Source organism: Acomys minous (genome assembly GCF_964271855.1).
Source record: "Acomys minous genome assembly, chromosome: 16".
In the NCBI taxonomy this organism is placed as follows: Eukaryota; Metazoa; Chordata; class Mammalia; order Rodentia; family Muridae; genus Acomys; species Acomys minous.
In genome coordinates this window covers 63553999-63567643 of record NC_140498.1, presented here as the reverse complement: position 1 = coordinate 63567643, position 13645 = coordinate 63553999, and the positions used below count along the sequence as shown (strand labels likewise).

The 13645-nt window shown below is 45.1% G+C and overlaps 2 protein-coding genes across 6 annotated transcripts in view; one reads left to right on the top strand and one right to left on the bottom strand.

Moving 5' to 3' along the window:
- Positions 1-13645, bottom strand: part of LOC311585615 (uncharacterized protein) — a 167198-nt gene that overhangs the window by 55125 nt on the left and 98428 nt on the right. The window lies entirely within an intron of this gene.
- Positions 2531-13645, top strand: part of LOC311585630 (zinc finger protein 431-like) — a gene marked incomplete at both ends in the record, with an annotated part of 107426 nt that continues 96311 nt past the window's right edge. For 3 of the 5 annotated variants that reach the window (XM_084761071.1, XM_084761073.1, XM_084761072.1), the window contains one exon: positions 2531-2672. In XM_084761071.1, coding sequence (XP_084617197.1) covers positions 2541-2672 — 132 coding nt within the window. The remainder of the gene's footprint in view (positions 2673-13645) is intronic. The other 2 variants (XM_084761075.1, XM_084761074.1) reach the window with 1 other exon arrangement.

The following is a 13645-nucleotide window of genomic DNA, read 5'->3' as shown; positions in this document are numbered from 1 at the left end:
CTTGAAGAGGAAAGGATTATTTAGGTTATAGTTCTTCTTTGTCTATCACGGAAGGAAGCTGGAATAGAAACTGAAACAATGCAAGAACATGGAGCCAGGAGCTGATGGCTGCCACCTCATGCTTGCTCATTCGGCTTCCTTAGAGAGAAACTAAGATTGCCAGGCCAGTGATGGCAATACCATCAAAGGGGCAGGACCCTTCCGCGTCAATCATTAATTAAGAATATGCCCTAAAGGCGTACCTGTACCCCAATCTTTGTCCTTTTCTTTTTAAACTTTTGTTTATTCACTTAAAATCCCAGTTGTGGCTCCACCCCTCCTCCCCTCCCAGCCCACACTACAACCCCCCCCCTGCTGCCCCCGCCGCCCCCCCCACCAACCGCCGCCAGTCCTGTCCCCGTTCCCCTTCACCTATTCCTCAGAAAAGAGGAACCCCTCTTCTCGTCCAAGCCAGCTCATCAAGCCCATCAGGCCAGGGCAGCGGTTTGAGGAGCAGATAATAATGGCCATCTCTAGGACCTCTCTTATTTGGGTAAAAATCCCGGCTCTGTACCCCAGCTAAGGGCTGCCCAAGGCTGATGTCTTCCTTCAGAGGCACACCTCTTGCCGGTCATTACTGGTAGCATAGCTGTCAATCAATGTTATTCCTTATTTTGATAGGTGAAGTTATGTATCTATCACAGACTCTCTTATTTCAATTCGCTCTTCTCGTCCCACGGGCCGCCTCTTGGGGATATGGATTGGTAAGATTTCCTGCTACTCCTTAAAGGGGCGGTGCTAATGGACTAATGGGCGGTGTATTGGTTGATCTAGCTCCCGAGGGCGGGGCAGCGGTGCTTGTCAGCTTGTGAAAGGGCAGTGGCGCCAAAGACTGACAGTCTTCAGGGGTTGGTGAGTGAGAAGGCCAAGCTAGCGGGTTTTCCTGATCCTTGAGCAGACGCCTCCGCCCGCGGGCGGGGCATCGGCGACGCAGTGCAGGGACTGCAAAACTAGGCAGGGCAATGGCGACACTCTTGGCACAGGTAGGAAGGCTCCCTGGCTGGGCCTTTTCTCCTGCGGGGGGCGGGGAGGGGGAGGGCGTCAGTGCTGCAGCCCCCACCCCACGCCCCACCCGGGGGAAAGCCGGGCCAGGAGCGTTACCTCCTTGCTAGAAGTCTTGGCATTCCCAGCCCTAAATCCTGGAACTCCGGATTCCGCCTATGCTCATTCCGGATCCACCCACAGGATGCCTCCCAGGGCTTCTAGGATTCCGTGTCTCTTAATCGGGCTCGCCCTAGGCTCCTCCCCGCAAGGCTTAGGACCCCTGTACATCTTTCCTAGGACACCTCTCTAAGAACCTCCCCTGGGCTTCCGTATTCTCTGCCCCCTCGCCCTCCAGAGTCCCCACCCAGTCCACAAATCCTGGTCCCATCTGCACATCCCTTGCCTTTCTGTCCCCCTAAGCCCTTCACTTGGATTCCTGTCTCCTGTGTCTGGCCTGCATCCTCATGCTCTGCAAGAAGACCAAGATCAAAGCCATGTTTTCTTCCCTCTGACTGCACAGTGTTTAACAGAGCGTATTCAACCTGAAAACCCCCATCCTGCTGTGTACTATTTGCCCCCTGATCAGGCTTGGTGGGCTTGCTCTTTTCAGAAACCCATGCCTTGCCCCTTAAATGGGAAGATTTGCACAGACATCAGCCCAGTCTGCTCTCTTTGGCACCTTCTAGGCTTCTGAGAGGACTGTTGCTGATCTTGCCCCATCTAGATCTCAGGCTGCTGGAGAAATGGACACTCAGGACTTCCCAAAAGATAGTGCTGAATCCCATCCCCCATAGACACACCCTCCCAGTCCATCTTACTGAGACACACGTGTACACACACACAGACACACACACACACACACACACACACACACACACACACACACACTGGGGTCATTAAGATACCCCTCACATGCTGGTCGTAATGGCACATGCCTTTAGTCGCAGCACTTAGGAGGCAGAGGCAGAGGCAGGTGGATTGCTGCAAGTTCAAGAGTGAGTCCAGGACAGCCAAGGCTACCCCGAGAAACCCTGTCTCAAAAAACCAAAAAGAAAAAAAACAAAAAAGAAAAAAAATATATATATACACAGAAACCTAGGGGCTCAACACAGACCCCGGCCCATGAGTGCCCACACACACATACAGAGCTGAGAACTTCACACTTCTTTGAACCCCATCAGCCCAGCTTCCTCAACAGGCCTCCTAACTCAGACAAAAGACAGAAGATTGTGAGGTGGCAGCTCTGTCCCCAGCAGCTCGCCTGTCTCTTCCACCCCATTCTCTTTGAGGTGGGACCACACTGGGACTCCAGAGGGTGTCAGGGCCTAGAATCTACCAATTGCAGATCTCTTCCCCTTCTCTGTCTCTCCCTGCCTTGCCCTTCTTAATAGGAAGGACATTCTTTCCTACACCAGAGTCCTAAAAGGAACCAGTGCCCATTCCCAAATCAGTGGCCACACACACACACACACACACACACACACACACACACACACACACACACCATGGGGAGTGAGATGTTCCAGCTGCTCCTGGCCCCAATCCTAAAGTCTGACCAGACTGGTAGGACCAGCATCCCTGAGCCTATGGGAAACGCTGGCATCAGAGAGATGATAGAGTCTGCGCTGCCATCCAAGGTGCCCATCAAGGTCAGCTTCTGACAGCCCTGTGAGTTCTGTCCCCCACCACCAGTGTTTGGTCAACACAAAAGGGCTTCCTCCTAGAATTTGGGATTTGCTAGGACCGGGTCAGACCTGCCAAAAGCAAACGCTTCTTTGTTTTAAGGAGTATTCTCAGAATGGGAAATATGTTCTGAAGAGGGCTGGGGGGAACGTGAAAGGAGGGGGTGCTCTGCTTGACAGCCCCTGCCCCCACATGCACCATCCCCAGCCAGTCAGTCTGCCACTGAGCCAAACTCTCCACATCCCTGGCTCTTTCATAGTTGTATTGGTTCTTCCCACAGCGCCCATTGAGGGTCCTACCTACCTGTGGGTTTGTTTCCTTTGGGCTCCTGCATTAGGCTGTTAGTTTGGAAGAAATTGCAGGTGGTTGGCCTTAGCACACAGCTGTGACAATACAGAGAGGAAAGAAAAAATGATCACAGAACTGGCTGCAGTTTGTAGGGCTACAGGGTCTAAAGAGAATTTAAAAAGAGCCAGCCCCAACCAAGCATTTAATATGCCTGGAAAGACTGAGATAAAAAGCGTAGACTTTCCTGTAGAGTATTTACAAACAAATTGTGGAGAGATTTGAAAAGGGAACTCATCTTGGCCCAGAGCCTCAACTTCTCCACCTGGAAAATGGGAGGATAAGCCTTTAGCATAGACGTACTCTGTGTTGCAAGGGAGCCAGTTAGGTTAGGGTGGGGCCTCTGTGTTTCCTGGGAGCAGTATAAAAGATAACAGTGGGGTTTAGGGAGACAGACCTCACACACACATATCAAAGTTGGTAGCATCACTGGCCAAGATTATCCGTGTCCTCAGTAGAGAGTAGCCATGTATGAAGGACTTAACCATCTTGCTGGAAGCTGGCTTAAACTGGGGCTGACAGAATGAAGAAAAAAGATGGTCTCTTCTGGGACTTGTAGTCATGCAGAGGTCTCCACGTAGGACTGGGGACACGGGAACCACTGGCCAGCCATCTTGATGATCCACATAGACAACTTGACGTGAGATAGAAGTTTGTCACATCTTGAAAGCAAAAGTCCATGAAACTTGAAGGCCATGTGGCCCAAAGGAAACTGCAAGATCTCCTCCCACTCCCCAGGGGACTTTGCATAGATGGACACAGCTGGGTAGAAAGGGTCCCTGGGATAGACTGAACTCTCTAGAAAGTACCAGAAGGTTTCAAGCTTTTGAGTGCAACCAACACAGCTTTGCTATGTAGCCTGAGGATATAGAGCCATTGTCTTTGGTGTCTGTGCTTTTATAGGTACTGGTAGATCGTAAACATGTCCCGATTTCCTCCTGTAGAATGTGATGTCACATCATGAGTAACAACCAACTGTGCCCCAGGGAATTAAGTCAAGTTTCCTGTATGTAAAGCCTGCACAGCCAGCTCGGAGAGAGGGGAAGAGTTGGACCCAGAAGCACACACTGATTGAGCTCATGCCTTGTTCGCTGTGCCAAACACCATTTGCATATCATCTTAGTTAATCCTCTGAGTAACCCGAAGGAGCCAGTGTTCTAGTGTGTGCCTTTGTCATCACCCCCTGCTGCTGCAGTAGGGATGCAGGACACAGAATTATGTACACTGTGCTGCTGTAAGAGCTCCAAGAAAGAACCACTGCAGCCCTAGGACATCCAGGAGGCGTGGCAGGGGTGACTTGTGGATGCAGTCACCAGGCAGGCATGGCAGGTTAGGGTGTTCCAGAAGTACTGGACCAGGGACCAGGAGCTGGGAACCAGCATGGTTCCTTCAAGGGACGCGTGAGTTCTTCTGAGGCTAAGTGGGTGGGCTTCACCCTTCAGGCCAGAGTGTAGCAAGTGTGATCCGTATGACAGTACACACCATCAGGCACTCACGGGCAGAAAGGGATCTGAAATTGGGGAAATTGGGGGAAGGTGCAAACCATACCATCTGCAGGAAAGCCAGAGCCAGGCAGGAGAAGGAAGGAGGTTGTTCAGAGATAGAGAGCAGGTGCCCCATGTCTAACCCTAGTTGGAGAAGACGCCCATCCCTCTGAGGGACCTTTCCAATGCCCTCTTGGCACAATTTCCCTCCACTTTACTGTCGCTCTCGGCATGGATTGGTGTGCTTGTGAAATCTTTTGTTTGTGGTAGCAATGGTGGGTGGGTGTGGATATTTCACATCCATGGAAATGCACATGTATGTGCACGTACAAGTGGAGTTGAGAGGTCAGCCTTGGGTGTCATTTCTCGAGATCTGTCCATGTTGGGTTTTTTGTTTGTTTGTTTTTGGGTTGTTTGCTTGATTTATTTGATATGTATGGATGTTTTTCCTGCATGTGTACATTGTCCCGTGATGTATAGAAGAGGATGATGAACCTCTTGGAAAGCTGGGCTGCAATTGTGAGCTGCCATTTGGGTCCTGGGAGTCAAGCCCTGGTTCTCTACTGGAGAAGCTAGCACTGTTAACCACTGAGCCAACCTCCAGACACTGTCTGCTTTGTGTTGTGTAATATGTCTCAGCTGGGAGATGGTGGTGCATGCTTTTGGTCTCAGCACTTAGAAGTCACAGGCAGGAGAATCTCTGCGAGTTCAAGGCCAGCTTGCTTTACAGAGCCAGTTCCAGGACACCCAGGGCTACATAAAGAAACCTTATTTTGAAAAACAAAGAAAGATTTAGAAAAAGACAAAGAAATGAGTCTCTCACTGGGCCCCAGGGACCCTCCTGTGTCTGCTCCCCTGGCGCTGAAGTTACTAGCACACACCACCATGCCTGGGTTTTTCATGAACGCTAGGACTGAAACTAAGATCCTGGTGTGGAAAGTGCTGGGCTGTCTCTCTGTCCTATAAAACAGGATGTTAAGCAGTTAGGTTTTGCCTTTGTGTATGTATGGTGTATTTGTTTTTTTTTTCTGTATGTGGGCAAACATCACATCTTGCAGTTCCTTGTCAGCATCTTAAGATCATGATGAAATTGTCTGGACTCCAAAGGGCTAAGATATTCCCACTGTTACAGCACAAGAATTGCCACGCAAACCACTGGAGCACTAACCTCAGTGAGCTCGTGAGGGTTTGTGTGGATGCCTTTTCCAGGTTGATAGAACAGGGCCACATCCAGGACTCCGGATCCTACCTGTGATGTTGACTTTTTCTCACATCAGGCCTTTTATAGAAAGAACCAAATGTAAAAGACATGGGGGAGGGCGGTAACACATTTTGGCTAGCTGTACACAGCAATGTTACATTTTTGGCTAGCTAGACAAAGTATTATCAGCTGACCGTTAAGCTGATTGGTTCTAGGTGAGGTTAAGCAGGGTTTTCTGATGTGCAACTGGAGTGCAGCAGTGTGCAACTACGTGCAACCAGGAGTATAGGCAGTAAGAGTGCAACCAGAGCACAGCCAGGTGCACAGATAACAAAGTACGAGTCATGACACTGTTGATTCATAGTAATATATAGGGTCAGCTTGACCCTCCGGCAGTGACTATTAGTATAGGTTAACTTGGCTCTTGTGCAGGGTTTGTAACTGTCAGCTATGAATAACTACTTCTAGGAGACAAGGTTATAAATGAAATGGAGACAGAATATAAAAGTGGATGCAGCTAAGTCTCAAAGCAGGCTTCAATATTCCAGGCTTCAACACTGTTCCTCCTCCAGCACTGACAGATGCAGCACACAGAGCTTCTCCTTTCGGCCAGCTCTGTAGATTCCGGGAGCTATTTCAAAGGACCTGCTATTTCCAGTCTTCTCTGTATGGTATTATGGTTCACTTACTTAAAAGTGATGGGTTAGAGAGTCTGGAGAGACTGTCCAGTGGGTAAGAGCACTCAATTTCTGGTCTTTGTGCAGTCCTACGTTCCATGTCTAGCACCCACATGACAGCTCTAAAGTGTCTCTAAGTACAATTCCACAGGAACCATAAAGCTGAATACTTGGTGTAAGCTGGTACCTGGCAGTGACTTGGCTGAATATAGCAATGAGAGGTTGGCCTGTGAGTCCTGACATCTAGGTTTAAAACTTAGTCACATAAAAATATACTTCTGTCTTACAAAGGAACATGAGAAAAAAAATCGAGTTACTGTCCTCTTTGCAGAACAAAATAACTGATAATATGTGATACAAGGAATGGAAGTTATATTACAGCTTATAGTTCCATGGGAGAAATATTCCATTATGGTGGGAAAGATTTGGGGAGTATTGAAAGTCTAGGTAGGGAATTAGGTCTACAATCAGGAATCAGATAACAAATAGAAGTTTCCAATAGATGTAAAACTTGAGAACTCCACAGCAATGCATTTCTAAAAGGAGGCTCCATTTCATAAAAGCTGCACAGCTACAAAACGTTGCCAACTTGGGGTTCAGGGTTCCCCTGTGGAAAATATTTCACATTCAAAACAGAAAAGGTAATTCTGGGGCCAAATATCAGTGACAATGACCTAGGAACACAGGTGAGATGAACACAAAGTCCTTGTTCTCATGTAACAGTCGGAGAACTAAGGCCATTATGAGTCAAGGCATTCAAAACACATTAAGGAAGAAAAGACTCACCGTGGAGACAGGCCATTTCTTCAAAAACAGTTGAAAAGCTACGAAAGGGATGCAGTCTGCAGGGTTCCACAGGAGCCTTCAGGGCCCATGGGTGGGAAGGTGAAAAAGACTCTGGCTCACTTTAAGGAGAAAGATTAATATTGCACCAAGGAGGTGAACTTTTGCAGGGAGGTAGAGTCCACTGTGGTACCAGTGGGTGAGTGTCTGCTTCCTGTATTCCAGAAGTGACAATGACTTCGGGCATGCTGGTGTGTTCTGCTAAGGTCATTTTGAATATACTCTGTGATCCAGTCAATTCCAAGTCAATTTACAATCAATGCTAAGCTCAGGATAACCTCCCTTGCCTTCTCTCTTCCTACTAGTATCACGGAGGAAGCAATGCTAACACTCATCTAAGTGTAGCATATGAGTGTTATAGCAAATGGGGAAATCCTTCCTATAAACTTCAGACAGGACAATGACAATATTAGTCTATCCACGGGTGAACAAACAGGTAGAATAGTACTGAGGACTGAGACCTCCTACAAGTTATATTGACCTCAGGAACAGATTACTAACAGTGTCAACATGGAAATAAGTATCTCCTTTCTTTTCAGTTTCCTTGGCTCATTTGTAAATGGGAAAGGTCATGGCTGTTGATCAAGAAGCTTTATATTAGTGACACCAGAACCATCTCTTTTTTAGAAATAGTGTAAGTGTGATTATACCCAGGTTACTTTAAGTACTTCTTTACCTCATATGGTGTCTAGAGTGTTTTGTAGAAGAGGAAGGCATTTTCTCAATACATTCAAAGTCAAATGTCTTCAGTAGTTAACATTAGCCCCATCTGTTGACCTTTTGAAAAAAGGAGATGAGGGGGCTTCTTTCAGTGGCAAGGATCTCTAGTGCATTGCTGAATAACTGACCAGCTGCCTGTGTCTCATTTCAGTCCCTGCTCCCCAAGTTGAATAAACGAAACAGGAGTGACATTAGAAATAATGTCCTTTTTGACATCAGGAATCAGTACTATTTTCTAGGAGAAATTACTCTCTCTCTCTTTTTTTAAAGATTTATTTATTAAGTTTACAGTGTTTTGCGTGCATGTCCCCCTGCATGACAGAAGAGGGTACCAGATGACATTACAGGTGGTTGTGAGCCACCATGTGGTTGCTGGGAATTGAACTCATGACGTCTGGAAGAGCAGACAGTGCTCTTAACCACTGAGCCATCTCTCCAGCAGTGGAGAAATTACTCTTAAGATGTTTTATTTCTTATGAACTTTTTTGGTTACTTATTTAGACATTTTACAGTATGCTCAAGTTTTACCTCATTTTTTCCCAATAGCAATTTTGAAATGGTTATCATGTTGAGAAAATAATAGTGTATAAGTGCCATTTATCCAGGTCCTATTTCATAATCTTTTCAAAATAATATCACATGTACACCTTTATATATTTTCTCATCACTTGATGGATTTCTGTTTATCTGGTCAAACCTGTCAGTGCAGCCAACTTCCGCAGTCACAGGAATCAGAACTAAAAAGCTTTAGAGAGTAGTAAGGAAAGTTTGTGCTAGGGATGTAGAGGAGGACTCAAAATTGTATGGCAAGGGACACTATTTTTTTTTGTTGTTGTTGTTGTTTTCTTTTTCAAGATAGGGTCTCTCTGTGTAGCCCTGGCTGTCCTGGACTCGCTTTGTAGACCAGGCTGGCCTCGAACTCACAGCGATCTATCTGCCTCTGCCTCCCAAGTGCTGAGATTAAAGGTGTGCACCACCACGCCCAGCCAGGGATGACTTTTTAAAAATATTTATTTATTTATTTATTATTATGTATACAGTGTTCTGCCTGCATGTCCACCTGCAGGCCAGAAGAGGGCATCAGGTCATATTATAGATGGTTGTGAGCCACCATGTGGTTGCTGGGAGTTGAACTCAGGACCTTCAGAGGAGCAGTCAGTACGCTTAACCTCTGAGCCATCTTTCCAGCCCCCAGGGATCACTATTAAAAGTATGTATTAATAGTAGGAGGTGTTGTAGATGTACACGAATTGATTATTCGGATCTTTCAAAATTTGAGCAAGACACAGGGCAGTGGTCTAGTCTCAGTTCTGTTAATCTGATGAATTAACCTAACCCAAAGAACTCTGAGAGAAAAATACTCACTTGACTCACAATTTTAATTTAAAATCCATTCTTCACACCAAGAGCTCAATGTGCTCAATGAAGCTATTGCAAATGCAGTTTATTATAGCTATTATAATGAGTGTTAGAAAGGCTACAACCTATTTTGCACCAACTTTGAGAGCCATAATCACCAATAACCAAGAGGGAGATGAAAAAAAAAAATTTAAGGAAAGAAACCAACTGAAATAACACTTAACACAGATTTAGAGCAGTGCCACAGTAGCATCAGCCATCTACAACTTCCAGTGGAGAGAAATCTCTTTCTCTCTCTCTCTCTCTCTCTCTCTCTCTCTCTCTCTCTCTCTCTCTCTCTCTCTCTTTCGGTTTTTTGAGACAGGGTTTCTCTGTGTAGCCTTGGCTGTCCTAGACTCACTCTGTAGACCAGGCTGACCTCGAACTCATAGCGATCCACCTGCCTCTGCCTCCCGAGTGCTGGAATTAAAGGCACGCACCACAAGCCTGGCCACACGAGAAATATCTCTTAAGTCATCCTTCCACTTAACAATGAATATCAGGGAGAGAACAAGATTTGAGCTGCCAGAAGAAGAGTCCATGTTTGACTGGAAATCACAGAACAGACAAAATTCCCCTCAGCATCCTTTACCTGGACATATGGCAGAAGAAATCTGTGTTTGGCTGCAGGTGCAGTAAAGCTATTGGGATAGCACATGAAGAAGTATATGATTGTCTGGATTGGGACCAGAATGAGGATCCAGATTACTTGAGTGTGGACACATCAACAGCAACTCCACAAACCTCTGTGAATGATTTGGCAGAACTATAACTTTGACCTATGTTAGGAGAACACTATGGAATCATTTTCTTTCTTGAAATACTGTTCTACTATAAAATGTATTCAAATGCCCAAAGTTACTTTTTAGATTATACCCACAATTGAATAGGCTAAATGTGACTGTACTGTGTGTGTGTAAAACTTGAGGTATGGATCTTTCCAAACTGGAACCTTGGAAATACACACACCCAGCACTTCCATATTATTTCAACATGGTTCTTCCACTACTACAGCTCAGTGAATGGGGCGCAGGAGACTCTGTGGCCAGTGAGCCCGTTCTCAGTATATCCCATGCAAGAACTGCACACAGGACCCCGATTTGATGAGACGGATGTGGTCCTGATAATGTGGAAATCCTATGGAGATGATGAAGGCAGCCTAACACCGTGCATCATTCATGAGGATGATGGGAAGAGAACAACAAAGTCTTCACAGCCCACTACAAGGCAGAGTTTGTCAAACCCCTACTTCCCCACTGATGGCTATCAGGGTGCCCGATATTCGCCTACCTGGAAGACTTACAATTGTACCTAGGATCCAGAACATCTTACTCATGTTCAACCTCTTATCATGGCTCCCACCTGAAGAACTTTGCTTGGAGCCTGAATTTAGAAGAATACTAGTCTTCTTTAATTCCTCAGAAAACAGGTTTGTGGCAAGAAAACTTCTACCATTGATGGTTGCTGGAGCTACATTGGTTGGCTCCTTGCTTGGAGCTGGCAGAGCATCTTCTGTTCTTTTGGACATTAATATAGATATGCCAGACATCAGAAATATTACTGAACAACAAACATTGGCTATTAACGCCTTATCTGATGGACTAGCTACTCCTCACAAACTGATTTGAAGTCCTCATCTGGAACTAAATTTATTAAAGCAACCATTGGCAGATAATAACAAATATATAGCTGAAAATTTAAAGAGGTTTGCAGTAGCCAAGCCAACATCTCAAGATTATCTTCTGCAACTTATTCTGAGGAAGAAAGAAGAATGTATCCAAACAAGACTTTCTTTTCACAGAGTAGAGACAAATGTGTCTCAGCTCTTTTCTACAGGACTTGGAATAGAAACAGTGGTCTATCAAGACTCTTCTGGACTCAAGGCGAACTCTTGATGTGAGCATGGATTCTGCAAAATACATTTACACTTAGTCTATATGACAGTGCAATCCCAGCTTATTACAAACACCTGTTGCCTAGGAAAGTTGGGAGTGGATTTGTTATACTCACTGATTATTTCTTGTGGACTAACTGGCCTAATATAGCAGATATCTACTGCTCACTTGAGGCCAGCAACTTTGTGGCCACCCCGCCTCTGTCCAGTGACCTCCAGGTATCATAACTGACCCCTTTGGTCTTGGCAAATCAACTCACAGATCTTGGCAATGGAGTCTTTACTGTTCTCTAACACCACAATTACAGTCAATGGATTATGAAATTACTCGGGGTATTAAGACTTTTGGATGACTAATGGAATCCAACGTTTTTCAGCTCTACTCAGTGTGGACATGAATGTTTATATTCATGAAGCTGTTAAGCTTTAAAAACTGTTCTCCGTGTCACGGAACCTATAGGATATTTAGATTTGATTACACTTGCTTCCCCATGTGGACTTATTCCCCTAGATTCAGGAGAGCTTTGGCTTTTCATGTACATTATATCTCCCCTTCTCGCATGCACAGTTCTTTTGACTGTATTAGGTTTGTTTGATAAGCTTCATTTTAGAGGAACTATGAGAATGAGCTTCGGAGGCTACTGTCATTCCGGAAGGAACAACCCAGCTGTGTGGGATTCCATTAGACACATCTGTGCAAACCATGACTAGACCAACTTCTTCAGGAGATGTGTCATCTCCATGGTGACATTTCAGGACAACATTCTGTTCCAGGTTCTTAGTTCTACTCCACCAACTCATTTCCGTTTTTGCAAAAAGAGGTGGTCTGTATATATTGGTATTAAGACGTGAGGTGAGCGCCTCAGGAGATTAACCAGACTTCCTGATGCTTTATAGTCATCATTTACCTTTTCATAATATTAGCACACACAAAACTGGGGTGTGGGGGGAACACTGGAATCTAATTACAAAGCTTACTGACCTCCTGGATGCCCTATTCTTCTTTTTAAAAAGATTTATTATTTGTATACACTGCTTTGCCTGAATGTACACCTGAATACCAGAAGAGGACATAAGATCACATTATAGATGGTTGTGAGCCACCATGTGGTTGCTGGGAATTGAACTCAGGACATTTGGGAGAACAGTCAGTGCTCTTAACCACTGAGCCAGCTCTCCAGCCCCCAGTTGCTCTTTTCGTTAACAAAAGAAGAAATACCTGCCTCATAGCGTGATCCATATGCTCCTACTTGACCCTGATCAAGTTAGGATTATGTGATGCTAACCTTACCTTAGAGTCCTATAGTTCCAACCACATTATGCCCCACTTTACAACATTTTTAAAAATATGTATTTTATATAGTAGATGAGTGCTCTATCTGCATGGACACCTGCATGCCAGAAGAGGACATCGGATGGTTGTGAGCCACCTTGCGGTTGGTGGAAATTGAACTGAGGACGTATAGAAGAGCAGACAGTGCCCTTAACTGCTGAGCCATCTCTCCAGCTTGACTCAACAACATTTTTGTTTGGAAGTGATTATATTGCCTTTATTTCTGAATGTGTTTTTCAACTCAGTGTATATTAAACCTGGACAAAATAAAAATTTGGGAAAATAGGTATCTGCTATAGGGATGATGGCAACATCCTGTGATAAATTGTTTTGGTTACTTTGCTTTATAAGTATATGTTTTAGAGTGTGAGATTTAACTTCTTGAGTTTACTTGTTTATTAGTGATTAGAATATTTATTGATGCTTTTTCCTTTTCCTGTTGTGGCCCAAAATTGCTGTGAAATTGTTAATCATTTTTCTATGTGGTCATAGTCATCACTGTGTATGCCTCAGGGACCAGGGGATGGAATTCAATGAGCACAGTTAAAAAAAAAAGCCTTTTAGATATGTAAAAATAGTTTAATCAGGATCCCCACTACACACAGAGCTGTCCCTGGTCATCAGAACTCAGTGACATCCCTCACTTAAGATAACCAGACACAGTCCTACATCCCCATGACACCCACTGGACAGTATATAAACAGAGACCAAGAGGAATGCTCTGCTCTGCACATCTGGAGAGACACCACCGTGATCTGCCCTCTGGCTGGAGCCTCCCCCTGGATCCAGGCCCTCAAATCAGAAGACGACCACCTGACGTTCAGCTAAGATAAGTCACAGGGGTGCGCAGGATTGGAGAAATAGGGTTAGAACCATAATTAGGAATTGAGAGTCTGAACCTTGCCTGATGAGCCTCAGCATAATAAAATAAAACTTTCATTATATTCTGTCTGTCTTGCTTCCTCTTGTGACACCCTTCTTAGAAAAAAGCATTTTAAACAAAGGAAGTTGAAAAATTGGCACAGAATTAAATGTACTAATATT